Consider the following 25,927-nt stretch of genomic DNA (forward strand, 5'->3'; position numbering starts at 1 on the left):
GAACTCCGTCTCATTTGCGACGTCGGGATGCCGCTTCTATTATAGGAAACGGGAAGTCAATTGCCATTTATCTAATGTAAGACTTGTGAAAGTCTCGGGATGATAATTGAGGTCCAAGGTAAGAGCGGAGGAGACGTTATCAAGCTCCTCCAAGTAATTGGTGTTTTTTCTTTTTATGTAAATATGTGAAATTATCAAAAGAAGATGTAAAGTCAAGAAGAGACACTTTCAAGTTGTGCAAACAAAGCCCCCCCCGACCTCCCACCCAAGTGCCCCCGTGTGAGACTGACAGATTTATGAATAGACCAAATCTGAAGACCTGACTGAGGTTCCAGTGGATCCATGTCACCCCTTTGTCTTTGTGAACTGACCCTGTTTGTTTAAGGCCCACGGAGCTGGCACCACATGAGTGGAGGGGGGGGGGCTTGGCGCCTCGGCCGTCCGGGCTCCTGTGGCCAAAGTCAGCATTGGCATGTCGCTGGGACCTTCTGATGGAGATCAAGGGATTATCTCCCACCTCACACACACACACACACACACACACACACACTGCATATTCAGTGGATTTACACACATATACAGTTACAGTAAACCTGTTAAAACCTCAGTTGATCAGGATACTGTCCCTAATGTCCCCATTGTCCAACAGGCCACACACACACACACACACACACCAAAATGAGAGCAATCTGAGCAGGGGCATCAGATTACTGGAGAAACAACACTGAAGGACGTCAAAGTCTGAGACCCTCCAAGACACCGCAGACACCGTATAGCTTGAATGTCAGTCCTTAGATCCTCAGATCCCAGACTACGAGGTGTGTGTGTGTGTGTGTGTGTGTGTGTGTGTGTGTGTGGGGGGGGGGGGTCTCTCGCTGTTCTGGGAGGCTGTTCAGATCATGTAGACTGACAGAGGTCACTACTTACAGTACATATGGGCAGACAGTCAGGATCCATGTCACTCTTATCCTCACATACGTTAACGTATCCAATTATGCCAACCTTCTCCAACCAATTAACCAATTAACAATACACTGTGGGAGAACTTACAAAGAAGCACTACTACATTTATTTTCATGTTTCTACCGTGAAAGCAGCAAAGGCCAGTTGCCAAATGTACTCATCGTCATGGCCACTTGAGGCTGGCTCCAACAGTGAGTCAATCCCCAAAAAGAAGTTATCGTAACCGTTGGTTTGTGGACTACAATTTCCTAGCTGCCATCTTGGATTTGGTTCATCAGCATTTCTTTCCCAACCAGTGAAGGAAGTGACCATATTTGGACTGCAGCGGAGCGACGGGTGGATCAGAGGAACACAAGCAGCAACTTTACTGGATCTGGATCCATGTGGATTCTGGTGGTGAAGCTGCTAACAAAGTTAGCTTCGATAATCCAAGGTCAACTTTACAGCTAAGTGTTAAAGTCATCTTAGTAGCTATCGTTGCATGGTAGCGACCTGTCAATCAGCAGGTAAGCCCCGCCCCCTAAAGCATACCCTGCTTTCTGGTCTGGTGGACTCTAAATGGATCACAACTTGTCTAAATCAGTTTGAAAGCATTGGTAGCGACGGTAGTGAAAATGCAAGTTCAAGGCATTTCAGCATTGGCTTCACTTTTCAGAATTGGAGGTTCCCCATAGACCCCCATATTAATATGTTTACAGCCCGGTCCAAAAAACGTTCACTAACTGTATTGGGGTGAACATTTATATAGTGTTTAAATTATGTTTAGCTTCAAAATGAGGCATAATTGAAGGCGTGGATGCTTTGATTGACAGCTGGGTGTCATCACTGCCGAGATGATGACGTGACGTACTTTGAGTTTCACGAGAGCTCTTCATAAACCTTTGGGTAACGCCAGAACGACGTCCATATTTAACACATAACCTTTAGAAAAGTAAAAAAAACACAGGTTTTGCACTTTGTCCAGTGATTTCCTCGTTGCTCTCTGATTAAAACACACCTCCCTCGGGGGGCATTTATTCCCAGCTGTGTTGCTGAGGTTTATTCATTGCCCTTCAACTGGCCCATGTGTGTGTCAGCATGTCTGTGTGTGTGTCTGTGTGTGTGTGTGTGTAGAGGTGTGTGTGTGTGTGTGTGTGTGTGTGTAGAGTTGTGTGTTGCCCCAAAGCCAGCCCCGGCGTTTTCTTTCATTTCGGCCTCTCTCTCTCTCCCAGCCTCCCTCGTACCTGTCATCTGGCGAGGCTAACCCCTGGTAGCTTCCCCGCCAAACACACACACACACACACACACACACACACACACACACACACACGTGAAATCCTCCAGCCAAACGCCCGCCCTTCCAGCCCCCGCACACGCCAGCCGGTGTCAGCGAATCAGCTGAACCGTCTCCGCCCCGAGAATAACCCCGTGACAGACAGCCCTAGTGGCCTCCCCTTGTCAACGCAGGCTGCCTGGAAAGCTGACAGCCGGGGCAGAGGGTGGACAGGCTACCGTTACGCCCCAGCCTGGGAGCCCCGGAGAGGATGGGGGCCCTGGGAAGAGATAGGAGAGGGGAATGGCAGATTTCTGTAGGGACGGGGGGGTTATACGAGTACAAAGGCTCATCAGAAAGCTAAGGATTGGGGATGGAATAAGAAGCCGTGTTAACACTTGTTAAAGCTGCAAAAGGAAGAGCAGCGATACATCAGAAAATAGGGATTATACCTGCGGAGGTCATTCAAGGTGACTGCAGCATTCAGGTGAACAGTAGTTGGCAGAGAAGTGGAGGCCGTCCCTGCAGAGCAAGAGATGGAGAGGTCGGGTTTTGGCCCTCGGCCGGGAGACCGACATCCTTACATCCTCTCTATCGATACCTCGGATCAGAAACTTCTCTTCTGGCAACCTTCATGAGAAAAACCCTCACTCACGCACTCAGAGCTAGATTCCACGCGGCACATTGTGTTTTTATTGTATTTTGACAGATGGTTGACATCCCGTTTATATTTAATCATTTGGCTCAGCTTGAGAATCGTTCCCTTTTGACCAAAAAAAAAAAAAGACGTTATGATGCATTTGTTTCAAAAGTGGGACATGGATGACAACGAGTCTCTCCGCCTCGTGGATCATAATGATTCTCTTTCTAGCTTTCTGCCTTTGAAGCGAGCGTACATGTGTGTACATGTTAATATTGGGGGAATCAAACCAACGTGATCACGCAGTGAGCATTAACTCGTCCTTTTTACTCCAATTTGAAAATGCCTCACCTTTTAATGATTGCTTGCATATTACTTAAGAATCATACTTGCAGTCCTGGAGGGAAATAAGCAGCTTCTAACCCTCTTACATAACAACAACAAGATCAATCCATATTCTCTTATGATGATGTTTAAGATCTGCTGTCAAACACACAAACTAACTAGATCGTTGCATATCAACGATATCTGTATCTGATGCGTTCTCTTTCTAATGCAAACAGCTTCTAAGAATCCCAGCAGCAGAGCTTCCTCTCCTGTCAAGGCATGCAGCCATGTTTTTTGCATTAAGTCTTTGTTTGTTGGGGAGGATCTTAACGATTTCTGAGAATTTCCAGAGAACATAAGCGCTTGCTCCGTCTGAGCCTAATAATAGTGTTGTGAGGAAGGAGAAGAAGGAGAAAATAAAAGGGCAGGAACTGTCAGGAGCGAGGAGCATCTAGAGCTTCTGATTAAGACGGTGCTTGAAATACAGCTGTAAAAAAATCAAAAAGGGAAAATCAATTATTGTGAGCTCTGACACGGCTTTTAACCGGCGAATATGGATATGCACGTCCTCGCTAAGCTAACGGGCGCCCGAGGAAACACGGAGATAAAGGATAGAGAGAGAGATGTCGATTCAGTGCTTAAATATGAGGCTGCACACACACACACACACACACACACACACACACACACACATACACACGCACAAACGCTTACTCACACACACACACATGCACCAACTGTGTAGATGAAAAGGGATCGTCACATGACAGATTCCCAGCAGATTGTACATGCAGAGATCTTAGGTCTTAGCTTCTGTGGCTTTTGACTGGAAGCACATTCAAAAAAAAAAAGGAGTGCACCCTCAGAAACACACTCGCTGCAGCCGAAATCAAGAATCAGCATCGGCAGCGTGGTCTCAGTGGGACGAATATCTCAGTTTAATGATTTACAGTGAATTATATTGAAGGACTTATTCCAACCGGGGCTGGTTTGAAGGATAGTGAACTTTGAAAAAGAATCTAGTCTAACACTGATGAAGTCATCACATGGAGACTGACACAAATAGATATATAGATAGATAGAGAGACGGGTATTTTCAAAATATAAGTTCCATCGTCACAGGAAGTTAGCTTCTGAGTTACCTTCAGGAAAAGCGCTTGATAGTGAGTGACAAATGAGTCACATGACCTTTACCAGCGGTCTCCTGGGTGAAAGTCCTGTTTATTGCTATTGTTATTATTATGGTATTCACTGTATTTTATCTGAACCCTTCCTGTAGTTTAACCTGTAACAGAAACATTGTTTTATTCATCTTTTCCTGAATATTCCCCGAGAAGTTACATCCCGAAAACTTGTGAAGGACTGACGAGCGAGAGAGAGGAGCATAAGGTTTGGGGTGAGCGAGGCAGAGCTGGGAGCAGTGGGACTACGAGGCTTAAGCCAAATACATATTTATGAGCAGCGTCCACCCACAAGCCTGACTCCTCAAACCTAGCCAAGCTCAGGCAGGCGAGCTGGGTGAGAAACAGGGCAGGCTGATTGGGTCCAGAACCAGCAGGGGGTCCGAGTCTCCACTCCACTTTGTTTACGTGTCCTCTCCTTCATTACTTGTGTGTATCTTTACCTTTATAGGAGGAGGAGGAGGAGGAGGAGGAGGAGGAGGAGGGAAGGATTGGTGAGAAGGTGTTCATCCCCCTTTCCCCCTTTCCCTCTTCACTCTCGTGACCTTTCTCCCTCTTCAAGGTCACCGAGTAAAGATCTGCCAGCCCAGAAGAGAAACAGGAACTGAGGTGCTCAAACGGCGGCGACTTGGCAGAGGAGGTGCAGCGGGTCGACTATCGACTGGAACGTTCCGGTGCGGCTACAAGCGCCGCGGTTTGGTTCTCCTTCACCCACTTTTCTTCAAGGCTGCCTTTAATCTCTCCCCGTGCCTCCCGATCCATGTGCTTTGATGTGGTGATGCCCTTCCTTCACTTACTCAATATTTGATCTATCTCACTTCATACGGCTAAATCCAGTTGAAGTGGATTCACATAGACGGGGTACACCCCTCTCCTTCCACTTCTACCTCCTCGCTCTCTTTCTGGCGTTTTCAGCCAAAAAAAATCACATCCAAAAGTCGAACACGCTGTAATTGGACGTGTAAACAACTCGCATGAACGTCTTAATAAAAGTCCACCAGCTGCCGCTGCCTCCCGCCCACCACGTCAATCCAGAGGTGTAAGTATCAAACTCTCATCAACGCCGGCGCCCACAGACGAGCCTACGACGTGGAAACCGGATCCAGAATCGCTGCCTCGTTTGCTTTCGGCTGGAGACCGAACACATGTCGCGTGGGAAGACTTCATGGTTTGGCGTGAAAATAAGAATAAATAAATAAAAGCTGTATTCCTATAAACATTACAGATGTTTCACCGAACACAGAAAGCATCAGCTCCTGTCGACTGGATTATAATTGCTGTCTCATTGCGGTGCGCGGGAGTCGGTGTCAGAGAGTGACCCCCCCGCGGCCCGGTCCCGAGTCCTCTCCTCGTCAGGATGCCGAAGAGACACCGACCATATGGCCCGGCCTGCTGCATCCTCGTCTCTGCATAATCACCAGACCGATACTGTATGCAGGGCAACGGATCAATGCAAACAGGAAGACAGAAAGTGTGCAAAAGTGCACATCGTACACTGTAAAAGGTGGAGCTTCTGCTATGTTAATTCATGAAAACAGATCGGAAACCTCCAAATTGTACACTATAAAAGGTGAGAACCTTTTAACCTTTAAACCTCACCTTTTACAGCACATCGTACACTGTGAAAGGTGAGGTTTCCAATATTTTTAAAATTATGAAAACATATCGGAAACATCATCTTTTACACCATGTCGTACACTATAGAAGGTGAGATTTCTGATATATTTTAATTCATGAAAACGTATCAGAAACCTCCAAGTCGTACACTATAAAAGGTGAGATTTCTGATATATTTTAATTCATGAAAACGTATCAGAAACCTCCAAGTCGTACACTATAAAAGGTGAGATTTCTGCTATATTTTAATTCATGAAAACATATCAGAAAGCTCACCTTGTAGCACATCGTACACTGTAAAAGGTTGTTATGTTTTCATAATTAAAAATGGAGAGAAAACAAACCAAAAATGGAGAACTAAGCCTTTGGGATTTGTTCCAGACGTCGCTGCAGAGACTCCTTGTTACGCGGCGGAGTCGGGAGTCGGAGGTTTGTGTAACACTGAACCCAAACCCTCCGCTATTCTGTCGCACATTAGTTCCACTTAGTTGGGTCCCAATGACCTATTCAATGTAAATGCACTGAGCAATAATGAGTGGCGGACCGCGGCGGCTCTTTAATGGGTGAGTACGTTTCAGGGTGGAGTAAAATGACAAGGCTGAGAGGGGGAGACGGGGGAGGGAGGGGGAGGGAGGGGGGTTCAAGGCCATTCAGGATGGTGGTGTTTAAGCAGGGTAATGATGGGAAAGTAAATGACTTTAAAAGAATAATTAGGAGGCAAGATGAAAGCCCCACACACACACACACACACACACCTCTGGATCCGTGAAATAAAAGCTACCATTAGGAGCACTGGGGTCACAACTAAAGTAACACAACCCAAAAAAATGCACCTGTGATACCGTAACGGCAAACACACACGTCCTCCGAGTCGCACCTCAAAGCCGATCGGCGGCGGCGTGTTTTGATTTTCACTCAAATTAACGAGCGAGGTGAACAAATGAGTGCATCAGAGACATATTAACGACTCATGTGTCGGGAGGAGTGTGACACTCTCTCTCCCTCTCTCTCCCTCATTCTTCTCCCGCTCCTCTTCATCTCAACTTGGCAAGAGGAGGAGGATGGCGTTGAGGGAGATGGCGCCTTTTGACACGGCGCCGCGTCGGCAGCCAGAGAGTGTTAGAGGAACTCGACTCAATCTGTCACGCTCTGGGACCGCCTCTTACAGTAATACTGCTTTAGCTTAATGGCCCGAGGTGTTTCTGTGTGTGTGTGTGTGTGTGTGTGCGTGTGCATGTGCGTGTGTGTGTGTGTGTCGGGTGTACCTGTAGGTCCTCAGGGTGCTATTTGATGCTAGGTAGCACACGCAGATGCCAGGTTCAACTCATTGGACTCCCCCTTTTTTCCCCTCTCTCTCATCCCGTCTCTCTCTCTCCCCCCGTCTCTCTCTCCCCCGTCTCACCCCCTCCTTGTAGAAGCCAGGAGACAGGACTGTTACCTCTGAGACAGACACCAACCAAGCCTCTCAGGTTGAGCTCCCTGTTACCATGCGGCAGCCATTGGAAACAGATGGTCTCCAAACAGCCTGTCATGTTTACTGCTGCTGCCATAAAAGACAAGAGTCCAACAACACACACTCCCTGAGGAGCACCGCGGGATCGCACGGGGGTCTGCAAACAGCTGCCTGGAGGGAGGGGGGGAGGGGGGGAGCAGCCCTGCAACACTCACTCATACCAACACACATCGACTCACACACCTTGAAGTGACTCCTACCTTAACTACCATCCAAATGCCTCTATTACGCAGCACACACACCTACATACCGACACACACACACACACAGAAAATGTCCTCCGCCAACCTGTCCGGACATGCTACATTTACTGCAATTAAACAAGCATGCCATTTGAATATCTGATGACACCTTGCAACCTGCTCCCTGAATATAATGGTGTCCCCGCGGAGCTCGGGAGAAATTGTCCATGTCACACTTAATGAAGGGAATTTGCATTGTTATCTCAATTAAGGGGCAGGCGGGAATAATGAAGCTCACTTTCTGAATTAGTTAATGGGCAAAGAACTTGTACAAATGTGTTTGCGCGGCCCATAGGTATACAGGGCCCCTCCCCCAACAGGCTAATGTATATTCTTCAGGGTTAGCGGGGGTTACGTCAGACGGATAGCGGTAATGAGGCAGGTGCTACCGGACACTTCTCCGCCTCTCCGAGGGAGTCGGGATGCTACTCTGACCTCCCGACCCCTCCTCCATTGCTTTTCTTCGCCGGCGCCTCATTCTTTCACCCGCACGCCACGACGAATGCACAAATCATAGACAGACAGCAGATTGTGGATAGAAAAACAACCCCCCCCCCCAGATGATGAACCCCACATCGCCCTCCTCCTACACCAACACTCACTAGCTGGACTTTCTGGATGCCTGTCAAAGGTGTGGGATCAATACCTGCACAGAATAGGAATTTACTCTCAGTAACAAAAATCTGATTCTGAAAGGTGAAGCCAACCCTGAACTGCCTTAAAGCTGCATTCTCTCTGCTGGCCACCAGGGGGCGACTCCTCTCTGGTTGTATAGAAGTCTATGAGAAAATGGTCCTACTTCTCTCTGCTGGCCACCAGGGGGCGACTCCTCTCTGGTTGTATAGAAGTCTATGAGAAAATGGTCCTACTTCTCTCTGCTGGCCACCAGGGGGCGACTCCTCTCTGGTTGTATAGAAGTCTATGAGAAAATGGTCCTACTTCTCTCTTGATGTATTATCTCAGTAAACATTGTAAACATGAGTTTATGGTCTAAATCCCTAGTTTCAAGTCTTCTTCAATCCAGCATGATGTTCATTTAGTACATTATGGTCCATTTAGAGTCCACCAGACCAGAAAGCAGGGGATGCTTTAGGGGGCGGGGCTTACCTGCTGATTGACAGGTAGCTAACATGCTACCAATGCTAGTTAGCTACTAAGACGACTTTAACACTTAGCTGTAAAGTTGACCTTGAATCATGAAGCTAACTTTGTTAGCAGCTTCAACACCAGAATCCACATGGATCCAGATCCAGTAAGGGTGCTGCTCATCAGATCCACCCGTCACTCCTCCACAGTCCAAATATGTTCACTTGCTTCACCGGTTGAAAAACTCGAGGCTTTGAATCTGTAGTCCACAAACCGACGTGGTGACATCACCATGACGACGTCCTCCTCTCACATACAGTCTTTTGTTTTGAGAGGATAATGGCGAGTTGGGGCTTCCCATTGATGTGCTGTGACAGTTTAAGTGGGCGCCTCGGCGGCGGCGGCGGCGGCGGGTTGGAGAGGAGCGTGTTCTCGTGTTTAAGTGGCGGTTTGTAAGGAGTGACTTAAGGCCGTCACTAAAGACTCACACAAGTGCTCTTCTGCTCCGGGGGCCTCAAATGGCCAATGAATTATTTATAACAGCGAGGACATGAGTTGATGTCGGGGGAGAGGAGGGGCGGCACACACACTCTCACACATAAACAAACACTGTCTCACACACACACTTGCATGCACACACACAATGTGGCCTCTTAAAGGGGGGGGTCAGTGTGCCAAACAGCCACGGGCTGAGCAGACAGCTCGTAGCCAGAGTGCACTGTGGGACGTTGGCGAGGAACAGAACGCGGTCAAAGGGTTTCATCGCTGTTTTTCTACTCAGTGTAACAAATGCTGGAGCTCCAGGGAATGACAAAAAAACAAACCTAACAACCGCTTAAATAAACAGGTATCAGTGCACCTGCACATGAAGGAACCTGCAAATACACCTGACAACAGCATGCATCGGATGAATGCATGTTTTCTTCTATTTACTTGAACTTATGCAACATAATGAGCCGAGGTTAAGCAGCACATACTCGTCTGTCCGAAGCTGCATTGCAATCATGACTATTTGGCATAAATTGAGGGTTTTGTTATGCTTCCTCATCTTCCTGGATTTTGGTTGAGGGCTTTAATTTTCCATCAGCCGTCGGAAATTATTGAAAACAAGAAGTGAAATGTGGCCTTGAACAAAGTGCGTTACTTTCTTCTTTTGTCTCCGTGGTGCGTTCAGGAGCATTAAAACCAAATCTGCATGATTAACGCCGTCTCCCAGCTCGACGTAGCGACCACTAAAGGCATGTGCATGCATAATGAAGGTTGGCATGAAGAGGAGAGAGAAGAGACAAGCCTTTGGTAGAATTACAGCAGATTGAGATATCACTGTTGCACTTAATCCTTCCAGGTCGATCCTATCTGCATATGACTCCATGGATTAAACGTAACTTCTAGTCTCTGTAAAACACACAGGATTATCACGATCATCTAGGAGATTGGTAGAGAACTGAAACGGAGGTTGGGAGCTGCAACTGATGAGTGATTCTTTGTTATTGATTTCTTTGCTGAAAAAGCTTCTGTTGATTGACAATCATAGTTCCTGCTTGTGTATCCGTGTCAAAGGGACGTTTTTACTCGACTTCATATTCTCCTGCTGTTGGTGGTGAAGTACCGACAGCTCGCTCTGCTTCGGCCTCCTTTCTTGGGATAATCCGATCAGTAACTGTCCAATGTCCTCACCTGGGGAAATAAATTACCTAGAGTGGCCCAAAGAGGACCATAATGAAACTCTGACGGACACACGGCAGCTCAATAAAGGAGATGAACAGATTCAAACACAAGCGACTGTACCTGGTTTGTCTGTCTGTCTGTGTGTCTGTCTGTCTGTCTGTCTGTGTGTCTGTCTGTCTGTCTGTGTGTCTGTCTGTCTGTCTGTCTGTGTGTCTGTCTGTCTGTCCGTCCATCCATCCACCCATCCATCCATCCACCCACCCACCCATCCATCCATCCATCCATCCATCCATCCATCCATCCATCCATCCACCCACCCACCCATCCATCCATCCATCCATCCATCCATCCATCCATCCATCCATCCATCCATCCACCCATCCATCCATCCATCCATCCATCCATCCATCCATCCATTCTTCCATCCATCCATCCACCCATCCATCCATCCATCCATCCATCCATCCATCCATCCATCCATCCATCCATCCATCCATCCATATATCTATATATCTAATATCTAACACTGTATCTCTGCCTTACAAATAGACGTTTGCTGTCATATGAATCATCCTAATCGTATAGAGAAGCTTTAAGGAACAGGTTGCAGTACGGGATTCTCACTGGAAACAAAACAAAAGAAATCATTTTTAACATGTTGAATGGGGGAGAGAAGACAGAAGAGGAGTGAAGGAGGAGTGAAGGAGGAGTGAAGGAGGAGGGCTGGGGGTCCAGAGAGGAGGAAACAACATCAGTGAGGGTTAAAACCAACACAAAACAAAGTGGATGCGGATGTCAGGAATCAAATAAATAAAGAAGTAAAAAGCTTCATTAAAAAGGTCAAAGGTTTCCGGAGGTCACCGAGGCGGATCCTCCCCACCTCTGAATCGTCCCCCTCATTCCCCGCAACACCAGAGTCGCAATCCTGCAGCCGCTCGGGCTCTGATGCAACCTGGCATCTTCAAACAAGCAGTTTACATTCAAAGGTCAGCTGGGGGAGGGCACCCAGCTGAAACCGGGGCACACACACACACACACACACACACACACACACACACACACACACACACACACACACACACACACACCTGTCGGTCTTTTTTGCTTTTTCCCTTACAAGCACTTGCTTACATACTTTAGGTAGACGTACACACACACACACACACTGCTTCTCTCTCTGACAAAGTACCCAAACACGTGTTCAAATACCAAAGAAACTCGCCTCCGAAAGGTTAGAGAAATCCAAAGAATCAACAAGAGCAGAGTTTAAATGCCAAACAGTTTGAGACAAAGTTACATTCAGTCACTAAACAGGTGAAGACGGGGAGAGGAAGAGTCCACCCGGCTTCAAATGAGCAGCTTTAAGTCAGGCTGGATGTACTCGTGGAAGGAAAATTAAAATGTGAAACTACACCTTTTATTAATTAACAAAGTTTTAATGAATTTTATAATGAGATGTATAAAATAGATGCATTCGCAAGGTTGAATATCTATATGTGCTTTAATTACGTGTGAGCTCGCGTGTGAGTGTGTGTGAGTGATAACTGCTTCCTCCTCTGGCACACACACACGCACACACACACACACACACACACACACACACACACACACACACACACACACACACACACACACAGCGGCGGCGGCGGCGAACGGCTGCTTGATTAATTCTGATCCACTTAATTAGAAAGCTGACGATTTCCCGCGTGAATACTGATAACGGGGGGAACGGCTGTCATTGACTGTTATTGACTGATGAGTTCATTAAGATGTGGGAGCGACAACGCCGTCATCGAGCTCAAAGTTTCTCACGTGAAAAAAAACTAAACCCGACAACCAAAACATCCAAAGGTTTAGTTCAGTTACACATAAATAAGTGATAAAATGATGTCATGAAACAGAGATCTATAGGAAGGAGGCTTAATGGGAGCTCACAGATGTGCGAAAAGTTGTGTGTGTGTGTGTGCGTGTGTGTATGTGTGTGTGTGCTAATTCTGCAGCAACAACATTGTGACAGAACCTTATGTGGCATCAGCAGGAAGTTTTGACAGCTGCGTGCGTGCAGGTGTAACTTCCCCGTGTTACGGCGAGATTCACGGCTGCAACGCCACCGAACGGCGTTCTCGACATTACGCCGCTGTGAGCGTTCCAATCTACAGAAACCACATTGTTTTGACTCCTGCATTTATCAACAGGTTTGTACGACGGCGGATCAGGGCCACTGTAGGGGAATAAAACAAAGAAACAGAGACAGGAAGAAGTGGCAAATTTGCGAGTTTCTAAACATTTCTAAAACAAGTTAACATCGGATGTTTGCCGTTGCTATGAAGTGAAAGCTACCGCTAGCATCTTAGCCCAACCGTCCCCGATCAATAAACACCCATAAGATGACATATTTGGCCTCATATAAATAAAACTAACAATAACCATCAACATCATCCCCCTAAGATGCTGGTTGTTAGCATCATAAACAAGTTCATAAACTTGCAGAATTGCCACTTTTTTCCTCTGAATATTGCCCCCCACTCAGTTTTTTTCATACAGTGGCCCTAAGACACCGTCGTAGCATCATGGCCGTAAGGTGAAGTAAGATATCGGTCGTAAATCGTGATGAAAGATCATAATAAGTTTATCGTGGGTAATTTCCATTAGCGGGGAATTCCTAAATAACGTCACCAGACATGAAAAAGTTGACTATAGCGTCATTCCAGGATGTTTAAGAGCCATTTTAAGAGTTTTAAGCACATTTTGATGATTATCGGGATAATATCGTAAATCACGATCACTTTGTCCGCGATTATCATGACATGATATTTAAAAAAAATCCAGATTAACCTAAACCAGTTGAGAGAAAATTAGTAAACTAAAAAAAATTCATGGTTCTGTAATTTGAATGCTTGACTATAGGAGCCTGAACGTAAACATACGTACTCCCTCAGTGAGATGTTTGCAGGCGTCGTGTCTCCTACACACATCTCACACTAATCAACTTAGCCCAATATTGAAAAAGCCGTGATTGTGTCTAATTCTGATATATTGCTTTTTGTTTATTAGAAGAAGAAAAAACAGCAGAAATATGATCTATTTTTCTCCGTTTACTCCGGCGGCTCCTACTCACCTCCACTAAAAACCCATTAAATGTGAACCTTCACGCACAACGGAGGAGGTCAGGTTCAGCATCGGGTTTCCACGTTTTTCTGTTTATTTGCCACAAATTTAGGTCACGTATCAATCCGAGGGAAGACAACGAGGGGAGGGGGGGGACGAAAACCGTCTTCACATAACGTTCCCATCTGACAGAGGGTCGTTTTTGTGTTGTTCCGACATTCTCAGCGCTTCCCACAATCCAACAGTTGCGCCCCGACCTCCTTTGAAGTCAGCTAGAATTACTTATGACACAATAAGCTGCAACAATGAAGCAACAAAAGAGAGTGGGATTTATAAAACTCCACCCAGAGCAGCGTTGCAAACTCTCGTGACATGTCCTTTTTTCTTACTGTAGCTCTGCGTGTGCAGAGATGTCCAGTCCAGTTTGGTAAACTACAAAATATATGATAGAAGGTTGTTTTTTGTTATATTCTCACCAATGATTAACATCTCAGCGTAATCCAGACTTGGCAGAGGGATTTAAACCAGAGCTTCCACACTGGCTGGGAGCCAGGCCGGCGCTGTGACTTGTCTTCCCACAGACAGAGGGATGAGGCTGGGACGGGATGGGAGACGCGGGGGCCTGGACGGGACCGGCTGCAGACACAATACTGGCGCTGTGACAAGATCCACGATCAAGACTAATCTCACTCTACACGCACATAGATTTATGTAGTACAACATGCTTATTATTATTTTTGCACATTACAATATAAAGTTGACACACAAGTCCACATCTGTCAAATGAATGCATTTCATGATTGGAAAACGAGCAGAAAGAAGAATATAATTCTTATTTTTTTGCCTTTTACTTGAACAAAACATCCTTAGATGGTCTGCCCTTTCCATTAATTACATTACACCGACATGCTTATATTCCACAAAAAAAGTCATTTTCAGTATAAAAGAGTTTGTTAAGACTTTGTGCGACAATTTAACTCCGAGGTTAGAATTTTAGAAATTAGTTTTAAAGCGTAAAACTCAAATAGGTCAAAAACATTGCATGTTCTTGAGGGATTTGAGCAAATTTTTAAACTACCAACTTTGACAGGAAATACCCAGAGCTTAGCAGCGAGTGCCGGCTGCTAGTAAAATCCGGCACAGTCACACATTTCCAGCACTTCTGTCATCCGAGTGTGTGCACTTTCAACGTGGCAATTATCGCCATAATCAAACAGGCTCATGTGTGTTTCTTTTTTTTTTTACCCCAAAAAATCTGGTGGGGTTTTCTTGTGTCTATATTTGACCGGTTTGGTCGGGAGGACGAGGGGGAGACATTTGGACATAAAACACTGTTAATAGTCGGAGCATCATTAAGGGATCTTTCCTCATAACTGGCGTGGCGGGGGGGCAGAGGAATGATCAAGAATAATGTGCGGTGCTTTGTAGCCACCCAGGTCACAGCCTGCATACAAATCCGCAATAAGGAGGAGAGGCAGGGGGGGGGGGGAGGCCGGTGGACGAGGCGGGGGGTCTCAAACAGTGAATGGGTTTGAGGAGGGGAAGAGCGGGAGAGACAGGAGGGTGAGGAGAAGCGATCTCAATAAGGGCGGGTCCTTTTCTGTGGAGCAAGTTCAGAGATTCTGCAGGTCCTCGTGGGGAAGAAGGTGGAGGGAGGTGACGGGGAGGGGAGGCTATTTTGGGGGAGTTTGGGTGTGTGCGGGAGGGGCGGAGGGAGGGTGAGGCTTGTGCAGGCCCAGAGCTGTATTCAGTGGGGGTAGGCTGCTCCAGCTCCAACACTATACTACAAAGCTGGACTCCTAGGGTTCATGAATAAGGCGAAGGAAATGATCAGAAAAAAAGGGAAAAGAACCCTGAGAGATGTTTAGACAGATGGCCCACTTGAAACGACGAGGACACAGAGAGAGAGACACAGAGAGAGGGAGAGAGAGAAAAGTGATTTTAATGAAACTTCAGATTTGCCGAAATAATTGATCTTTATCTCCCTCCCTCCCTCCCTCCCTCCCTCCCCCCCTCCTCAAAATCCCAGCAGAAAGGTGAGAGTAAATTTCATGTGTTACAAGTGCCTTTTTCAACAGACATTAAAAAGATGCTTTAAAATCCTTTAGATTGAATTAAATTGACATCGTGAGAAGGGAGGGGGGGGGGGGGGGGGGAGACAGAGAGGGAATCAAATGGAAGACGTTCAGAAAAAGAGCCGTGGTGCCAAAGAAAATAGATAGCAGGGGAATTCTCTCCTCCTGCTCCTCCTCCTCCTCCTCCTCCTCCTCCAGTCGTTCTTAAAGGACCACTGAGAGCTCTTTGAGGGAGAAACATGCTAGTCAGTATTTTTAGAAATTTCATTTGATGGGATTCTGGCAAACATCTCTGCTCTGAGGCCTCAGATGTAATATCAAATGTTACTTGCTGGGGACTCGATGATGTTTTATGAATTTAGTGAGCATGAATTATTAATGGTCCAAACCCGCTATCAAATATCTAAAAATGTGCAACTAATTATTTGATGGGGGGAGAGAAGAGAGAGGAAAAAAGAAAGGTATTGCTTTTGTGATCCAAAGTTAATGCTGATTATTTGACCATATCAAGCCTTCACACTTGAGTTCCCCTCATGAGAGAATAAAAAAAAAAAAGCCAGAGGAGATTTTCAAAGGTTGGGCTTTGAATGGAGCGGAGGATAACGTGTACGGTGGCACAGCGGAGGAATAAAAATCACCACGACGGGTCAGCTGATCAGGCAAGTTTAGGCAGAAAGGACAGAGGGCCTCCTGGGGGAGGGGGGGGGGGGTTAGGCTTTGCCATATGAATGCTGCACAGTGAAGGTGCGCCGCCAACCCTCCACCTATCCTTTATAATCATAATCCATTTCCACTGCTATTGTCCTCCATGGAAAAAGGCTCGCTCCATGAGATCGCCAAATGAGTGAGAGAAAGAGCAATAACAGTGTAGGACTAGTGTGTGTGTGTGTGTGTGTGTGTGTGTGTGTGTGTGTGTGTGTGTGTGTGTGTAATAAAAGGGGGGTTTGGGGGGGGGATCTCGCCAACTGAATGCCTATTAGAAAGTCTCCCCCCTGAAACCAACCTGCCTATCCCACCCACAGTCTCCCTCTCGGCCTCACCCTAAACCTACCGAGGCCTATAATCATACGCTTGGATTTCTCTTGGATGACACCAACGTCGAGTCGTGGCGGCGGCGGCGGTTAAACCGCTCCGCCTTCGAGAACACGGAATTAGATTTAGGATGGCGAGCAGAAAAAAAAAAAAAACGAAAATGAGGCGGAGCACCGTGCTTTCGGTCTTAACCCGACGTTTTGAGCTTATTATTAACCCCTCTGAGGTGTGTGTGTGTGTGTGTGTGTGTAGGTGTGTGTCTGTGTGTGTGTGTGTGTGTGTGTGTGTGTGTGTGTAGGTGTGTGTGTGTGTGTGTGTGTGTTTCGCCCAAAGGGCCCCGTCTTGCCCCTCTGCTCGCGGTCTCATTACCGAGTGAGTGAGCGATAGCGGTTCTGCTTGGGCGATGAAGGGAGTGAAGAAGAGGAGCCGCCTCAAAAAAAGAAGGGGATTTTCTGGATTTTTTTTTTTTTTTTCATTAATCAGATTTTGTGTTTCCTCGTTTTAAGAGAAATCAAATCATAAAAAATGGTGGCGGATGGATTTTAAAACAATAATGTTCGGAATCAACTGCATCGTATGACGGTGTATTGTAGGTCATACAAAATAGCCAATAGCTATACGATACAATGTATCAAATTAAACATTGTTTGTTTCCCGCTAACACAGGATGTTTACCGTTGCTATGACAACAAGTGAAAGCTACCGCTAGCATCTTAGCCCAACCGCCCCGATCAATAAACACCCATAAGATGATAACATGGCCTCATATGAATAAATCCAACAATAAGCATCACCATCATCACCCTAAGGACCTTAACGAGGCGTCGTCACACGTTGGGATGATTCATTACAAACATAAACGTGGATCTACAAAACACTTACGTTATTAATTTGAAAAAGCACAATAATTCAAACAGAGGAATATAGAATATAATACACCCAGGCTTCATACACGGCAAGTGAGTTATTTTTTTCTTATATATATATATATAAACTCATAAATTAGCAACTTTTTCTCATAAAATTGCAATTTTTTCACAGAATATGGCCCCCTCTCTCGGCTCTGTGTTTTTTTGTTGTTGTTTTTTTTACAGTGGTCCTAATACGGCGTCGTATACAACACAGATAAAAATCTCTCTCTATATATATATTTTTTTTAGTGGGGGGGGGGGGGGGGGGGGGGGGGGGGGCTGCACATGGACGCCACTGTTTGTGTGTATCTTCTTATATAGGAGGAGAGAGAGCCTCACTTAGACGACCTCTCCAAGTGTCCTGTGATTATGATAGCCTGCCATTACCACAAACACACACACAAACACACACACACACACACACACCTCAACAGCTCGCCACCATCGATTTTCACTTAAACCTACAGGTCCGGCGTAAACACCTCTAACCCCCCCCCCCCCTCTTGACCACATCCACAATATTTACCTAGTTGCCAACAGGGGATGTGCTATTGTCGTGTGGCGGCATGGCGACAAAGTAGCGAGAGTCGGCCTCTCCTTTCCTTTGACATCGTCATCGCTCTATTCAACCCGGCGCCGCGGGGGAGGGCCCATGTATGAGTTACCCCCCCCCCCCCCCCCCTCCATTATTTGTTCCTTCCCTGCTCCGTCTGCATCCACCTGGCCGTCTAACTGCTCTATTTCTCCCGTCCTCGCTTCTTCCTCCACCCATTGTCACCTTCTCCCCGTACCGCGTTGGACATAATGGCTTCCTTTCACAATAAAGCGCGGCCTCTTTAGATGGGCTTCCTCGCTGCTGACTGACCTCAACGACCACGGACTGAACCATCGCAGAGCAAAACAAACTTTGTGCTCACCGCTTCAACCACTGGAGGTACACCGAAGAACGTTATTACATATTAGATGAAGGCTAAGTAAACATCATTCATCGTCAGGATGAAAATAAGAATGACTGAATGTTCTCCTGGATAATGATCAGAATTCAAGCAGAATCTTTTTTTGTTTCATTCCAGACAGACATGGTTGTCTTACTCTCCTCACGTTGAAGAAACAGCAGTTTTAGTGGATTGGTAGATAAACACTCACCTTGAAAAGACATCTTTCACTCCGGGGTTCCAATAAAACCGGACCCAGGTCACATGGTCGTCACATGGCTCCATCCTGGAATGGCAAGTCACATGACACGTCTCCTGTCTGTAAACATACAACAATGCAAACATAACGGTACCAAAGATATGAAGCCTCCGGTCAGGTGTCTTATTATTTATTTAATTGCTGTTTTCATTCACGTTTAACACGACTGTCACTGGATTGTCCACTCGTGTTGTTTAACTGTATCAAATATGCTTTTATATGTATCTATGTTCTTAACTATTGGACACATTATTATTATCTTTTGTTTTTATTATTCTAGGATGCCTATAATAACATCAGGGGATGAAAGTAGCCTAACTTGTGTACATTTACATTTGTTTGAATGTTGATTTGTGTCCCTTTTCAAGTATTATGTATTATTAATATAACTATTTTAAATATTGGTATATCGTGACACTCCAAATATGTGTTCATTAGTTTTTCCGTCCCATGTCAACGTAACATGACCTCAGGTCACTTCCAGTCGGCTCCTGACTGACGGATGCTGTTGGAGAGTAGATGGAGGTTCTGTCTGGGGGCCGGTCTGGGGTCCGGTCCTGGGGCCGGTCTGGGGTCCGGTCCCTCTCCAGGTGGTTGTCCAGAGAAAGGCCCAGAGCTTGTGCAGGAATGCAAGGGGTCAGAGGTCGTCCTGCAGGGGGACAGTTACGGAGGAGGCAATTACTTGAGCTTCAATATACAAGCATATAGTAAAAACACACACACACACACACACACACACACACACACTCAGAAAAGTCAATGAATAGACAACCGAAAGAGAGATTTTAGTCTCTTCCTCCACCTCCGTATTCACCTGTCTGTCTCTCTCGGGTGTTTTCGGTAATGTTCAATATTACAGCGGCGGTGGAACATCTGCATATTCATTGGTTGGCACGTTTCCAAGTCCGGCGGTGAAGGAGAAGACGCCGGCCTACAGAGCAGATTAAAAGCACAAGTCAAAGTCCCATGGAGGGGGGAGGAGGGGGGGTTTAATGCACGGTCAGAAAGCAGGCATCATTGATTTCAACACTAAGTGAAGGACAAGGAGTGCAAGAGCTCGATTCCAAATCAATGACACAGTCCAAAATGTCTGCCGCGGCGAGTGCAAGGCGCCCCAGATTGGTGTGCAAAACGCAGAGTGGCACAAATTTTTGTCCGACACACAAACACACACAAACACACACACACACACACACACACACACACACGTGACGAAAACCTCCCGGGCGTTCGAGGAGAGGAGAGAGAGACTCGGCCCGGCAGCCGAGTGACGTCCGCTTTAACGTTTGTTTGTCTTCCAGTCATTTTTAAAATAAAAAAACAGAAAAGCTGGTCTATGAAATTGCACATATGCAAAGGAGAAGCACTTACAGGGATCCTATAGAGACCAAAGCAGTGGGTGTGATGGACTAATTAAGTAGGGCCTGTGTACTCCAACATCAATAGGTTCCATCAGACTGCACATAGCTTCTATAATGGCACATCCATGGCCAATCATAGCAGGAATACTGCTGATTACACACCTGCACATATGCACACATTTAAACACATGCAACGCCAACCAAAAAGAAAATATACATATATTTAGTGAATTGGATTTGAATACTTCAACGAAGGCTGAAATCTGGCCCATGATAACTTTCCACAAATGCAAAAAAAAAAAAGATGGATGCTCCGATCAAGTAAGACTTAATTATATGTTTCCCTGCTTGTGAAGTTTAAATCAATAAACAAGCTAAAATCTTGAAAATATAAAGACATTTGCAGAATAAAGAGACGTTAAATGCATAAAGAGGAAGAAAAGGGGGTCAAATTCTGGACTCTCGTCCGAGCAGGAATTAAAATGTTTCATATCGAGCAATCCGAAATGAATTAGGTGAGGCTAGAAAGGAGGGAGAAGGGAAGGGAAGAAAAAAATCAATGGATCCCCGGCTGCGGTGAAAAAAAGGGGGACGGCATCACGAATGGGATTTGCCAGTGGGGCACAGCAGCTGCCAAATAACCTAGAGCTAAAGAATTACAATAATACTGATGAAGTGTGCGAGGGCTTTTAGAGGCATTTCTGGAAAATCGCTCTGATGGAGGCATAACAACGCTATCTAATATGACTGCCCTCGCCGCCACCGCCGCCGCCGCCTGTGAAGAGACAGATGTGACGCCGCCACCGTCCCCAAAACTAGCAATGCCGGTCGCTCACAAAGAGAGAGGCAGAGGAATCGAACCTTCAGGCTCATAATTAGTGCAAAACACACACAAACAAAGTTGTCTCGTGCCGGGACAGTCAAAATATATATATATATATATATATATATATATATATAGTATATCTTAAGTTGTTCAGAAGAGAAAGGAATAAACATGGAGGAGTTGCTATTTACGATCATTCATATTCCAGACCTTGTTGTTACATGATGTTGAATGAAATAGAGGCTCCGTGGATAATAGCATGAAGCCGATATTAGCCGACATCGGCTACAGGCCGCTGATGGTAACAGTGTAGTTAATTATGTGAATATTGATGCCCTTAATTGATAACTGTACTACTAGGAAAAGAACTTGACTCACATTGACGTCACCAACCAGAGGAACAAACGTGTGGTATTCATAGACCATACAGAAGAAGTGGACAAAGTCGCCATGACGACGCCCATTAGTTTGAGGACCAGAGCTTCAAAGCCTCGAGGTCGACATTTGTATTTGTTTGTTTATTTGTACCGCAAGTGACACAAGAGGGAGGAGCTAGGTACAACCAGTCAAGAAGTCATAGTTCACTTCACTTTTCTGATAGCAAACAGGCACAATGTGGTGTTCCTCAGGGTAGCTACTCGGGACCTCTGCTATATTCTGTATTCACAAATGATCCTCTATCAGTATTAGAAAAAACAACAAAGCAAGTGGTAACGTATGTAGATGATTCGAGGATGTGAAGTGCAGGCATTTAAGAAAAATAGACGATAAAGTAGGGCGTGTTTTAGGGGCGTGGCTACCTCGTGATTGACAGGTCGCCACCACCTCATTTCCTGAACAGATTACAGTGATCTTCCAAGAAACCACAGTATTTTATTATCTGACAACACAGACCAGTTGAGGATGTATCTCTTATCACAGAGGAGAAATCTGCTCTAATCTACTGTCGTCTAAGAGCTGCAACACGAGGGAACTCTTTATGAAATCACTTTATTAAAACACGTTCACTGAAGGCTTTAAATGAGTATTTAAGGCAATTAACTGCCAGGATGAAATGATTCTCCTGGCATGCTCGTTGTGTTTTTGTTATGTAAGGTAATGTGAGGACGGGGGTTCTGCCATGTAACCTGGTTATTATACTTTCATAATCATTCATCGTGAGTTCAGCTAATTGGATCCTAATTTACTGAACTAATAAACTAAACAAAGGTGTTTTTCTATTATTCTCCGGTGTGATTTTTACATCATAATCTATTTGTAGCAACACTTTGCCAAACTATAACTCTTCACCCGTCAGGCTTCAGGAAACTCGACCCCACCGCTGTTTTTATGATCCCAGCTGTTAATGTTTGAGATGAAAACGAGAACGAAAAGCAAGAATTTCTTCCTCCATTACATTTTGAGCATGCAGCTGTTAAAAAAAGAGGAGGGGGGGATAAGACGGGGTGAATTAAAAAAAAAGGATGAGAGGAACAAGCTCCCATCATCTATTTTATGCTGCGTTTAATTTACATTTTCTTTTTGCGGCCGATAAAAGCGGACAGGGAACACAAGGACGATGACACCCGGAGAGCCCGGCGGGTCAGAGGGCGGCAGTTAACCTGTCAGAAGCAGAGTACTGATTAGAATAAATCTACACACACACTAGAGGTCAGCTCGGGCCGACCCGCCACTCTCTTCGTGTGTGTGTGTGTGTGTCTGTGTGTGTGTCTGGGAATGTGAATGGATCTGAATGAAAGCATGAATGTGCGTTTGTGTTAAACTGTTTTTGTTCCACTATTAACGAAGTATGAGGACACACATCTTTAGTTACATTTAGTTCAATATGAGACTTAATGTTCCGTTCATAATGAACATTTTAAGGATTATTAGGACATTTTTGGCGAGGTTGGTATCAACAGGGTCTGTCAACAAAAAAGTCATCTTTTATGAATGTTTGATGTAACTTAAATTAAATTACTGTATTTTATGTTGATTTATTTTTATTGAAAACCTTTTGTATATTATAGGGTTTGTCTGGGTTAGCAACGCTGCCTCACAGCAAGAGCAGGCCGGGTTCTAGTCCGGGATGGGGATCCTTCCACAGTCCAAAGACTGTCCCATAGGTGTGAATGTGAGTGTGACTGGTTGTCTGTCTCTATATGTCTGTGATAGTCTGGCGATCTGCCCAGGTGAACCCTGTCCAGGTGAACCCTGTCCAGGTAACCCCTGCCCAGGTGAACTTTGCCCTATGTCAGCTGGGATCGGCAGCTCCCCGAGGTCTGCTTTAGGGGGCGGGGCTTACCTGCTGATTGACAGGTCACTACCACTGCAGTTAGCTACTAAGATGACAATAAACCTAGCTGTAAAGTTGACCTTGAATTATAGAAGCTAACTTCGTTGGATGGATCCAGATCTAGTAAGGTGTTCCTCAGATCCACCCGTCGCTCCTCCACAGTCCAAATATGGTCACTTCCTTCACTGGTTGCAAAAAATTACAAGATGGCTTCCTTACACCACTGCCAAGTCAATAATATTATCCTAATGCAGCTAGTTTCTTGTGAAACTAACGTATTATAAAACCTCTAAACAGATCCGGACTATCTTTCCATAACAATCTTCCAGCGGCTGTTTATTCTAAACACCTCCGGCTCGTAGAACGGGATGAATAAAGAAGGTAAACCACGGAGCTGTCATGCCCGTCTCCTCTCTAATGTGAGTAGAAGTGGAGGGCCTGCTCTGTGGGGTGGAAATCTAACGCAACATAAACACTAGACTTCATCTCTGGGACTCGGAGGGCGAGACCCTGCAGCCCCCTCTCACCGAGGATGAAAGAGCTACCGCCTGAAAAAAAGAGTGAGGCTGCTACATGCACACATGCACACTGCCAGACTCGTGCACACGCATAGAATACCTCATATGAAGAGCTGGAGGCGATCACAGTGTGAGCCACCATGTGGGATGCATCCGGGCCCTCACACCTATGGAGGGTGGAGAGCCGGGGGCCGACGGCGTAGGGTGAAGTGAGGTTAGCCGCCGGAGAACCGCAAGTCTGGGTTTGTACGCTCACAATGAATGAGCTCAGAAACAGAAACACCATTTTTCTTCTCATATTTTTTAGACATTTACAGATTAAATGTAGTATTTTGATGTTAATATTGTCCCTTTTTTGGCTCAGTTGCAAGCAAACGGATGCTAATGAGCATACAAGGGTCGCCTCGAATTTTCATTTAAATGGGAGACGCACTAACAAGGAATCTTGGCAGATTTGCATGTCATCTGTTTGCAGAGGCTACACTGTATGCTGATGGTCTCACTACCAATACAACAAAAAAACAGCCTCCAGTCTGCATATTTTCAACATTTTTCATAACCTGTTTCATTTATCTGCGGAGGCACTTCACCGCTGCCAGACACCGCTTCACAATGGTGTGGAGTGGGCTTATGTAAAGCTTGTTCACAGCACAATAAAAACCTATCATTTCAAATATGAACCGACAGGAAGGATTTCCAAAACTATAAGAATAAAAAACTAAAACTGTAAAAGTACATCTTTGACTAGAAGACTGAATTGAGGGAGCGAAGCAAACAATGAAGCCATCATCAATCATCTCTGCTGGTTTCCTGAAGGAAGCGACATGTGGCGGTGTCGTCCACGAGGCAAACACACACTCGCACAGGTGGCCGTCACAAACACCGAGCGGATCCGCGGCGAGCTCGGCGTGACGCCGTTAAACCTGTGACTGCGTCTCCCTGATCAGAGGACCTTTTTCAAAGGGTTTATATATACGATCGCTGGGCTTTAGCCGAGGTCTCGTCATGCCCTCTATTACCATGTCAATGCACACAAGTGGTTGTAATATGAAACACTTCGTATGCGACTCCACAAAGGTTGGACTTTTCCTTGACAGAGGATTTGGGCTTAAATTCATATCGGCTCCCAATGGTGACGTATTTTCACAGCCAATCAAGGAGCCAATGTCAACAGAAACTTCTGCCCAAATACTCTATTTCATATTCAAATTTAAACGTTAAAACTTTGCTAAAACCATTACTATTGTTATAAGATAATTATAGTCTCTGCAGTTTGGATAATTTGCCAAAAGTGCTGTATTTATCTTTAACCTCAACCACCAGATTGTTTGGTACATTGAAGCATCTGCCCCCTGTTTTGGAAAAGGGGGCGGGTGCTTTTAAAAACATCCATGGCAGGTGATTGGTGGATGAACCAGCTGTCAATCAAACTCTTTTCCATTCGGAGACGCCTTCAGTGTCGTTCTTCCTTCTACTTCTTTAATGAAGAAACGCAGCATCACTCGCCTCTTTAGAAGTTCAGAACAAACACACAGAAGCCCCGCCCCCTCGCTGCTAGTCGCTCCTCACAGGATGCCGATTGGTCAAACCGATTGGTCTGACTAGATGGATTTCTTGTGTGATATGGTGCCTGGGAGTGAAAATGTCACATCACCATCATCCTGACCAAAATTCGCAATTCACAATATTATCCGATTTAAACACTTCAAGTCGTATTTTAACAAACTGGAATCATTCAGAAACAAATCATCTTAAATAAGATGATCGTAAATCATAAAGCCTCCCTGCATAAATAAAGTTAAACATGTATTCTGTATCCTGTATTTTTTAAATCAGACTCTAGTTTTTCTATGATAGACAGCTATTTAAAGTCACTCATGACAATATTTATGATTATCCCAATACGAATAGAAATTCACCACGCTCGACTTATCATAGCGTGGTGACATCACCAGAATCCAGCTGCCATATAAGGTAAGAATTTATCCATGTTTTAACTAAATATCTGTATAAATGTAATATTAACAACATCCACAGGGATGGTGTCTTTACGCGGAAGCACTGAACGCATACTTGGTCGTAGTGTCGTGTGTACTATAAAGAAGTATCTGTATTCTTTGTTGTTTCTTTAATTATAT

At 45.4% G+C, this 25,927-nt stretch overlaps 1 protein-coding gene across 3 annotated transcripts in view; it reads right to left on the bottom strand.

Annotated features, from left to right (window-relative positions):
• Positions 1 to 25,927, bottom strand: part of LOC311022303 (uncharacterized protein) — a 101,741-nt gene that overhangs the window by 20,572 nt on the left and 55,242 nt on the right. For 2 of the 3 annotated variants that reach the window (XM_084023475.1, XM_084023476.1), the window contains exons 4-6: positions 19,624 to 19,740; positions 19,278 to 19,458; positions 18,762 to 18,869 (exon numbers count right to left, since the gene is read on the bottom strand). In XM_084023475.1, the coding sequence (XP_083879601.1) occupies positions 19,284 to 19,458; positions 19,624 to 19,740 (292 nt within the window). In that variant the 3' untranslated portion in view covers positions 18,762 to 18,869; positions 19,278 to 19,283. Of the gene's footprint in view, positions 1 to 14,150; positions 14,234 to 18,761; positions 18,870 to 19,277; positions 19,459 to 19,623; positions 19,741 to 25,927 lie in introns of those variants that run through there. The other variant, XM_084023477.1, reaches the window with a different exon arrangement.

Source organism: Eutrigla gurnardus (genome assembly GCF_963514095.1).
Source record: "Eutrigla gurnardus genome assembly, chromosome: 12".
NCBI lineage: Eukaryota > Metazoa > Chordata > Actinopteri > Perciformes > Triglidae > Eutrigla > Eutrigla gurnardus.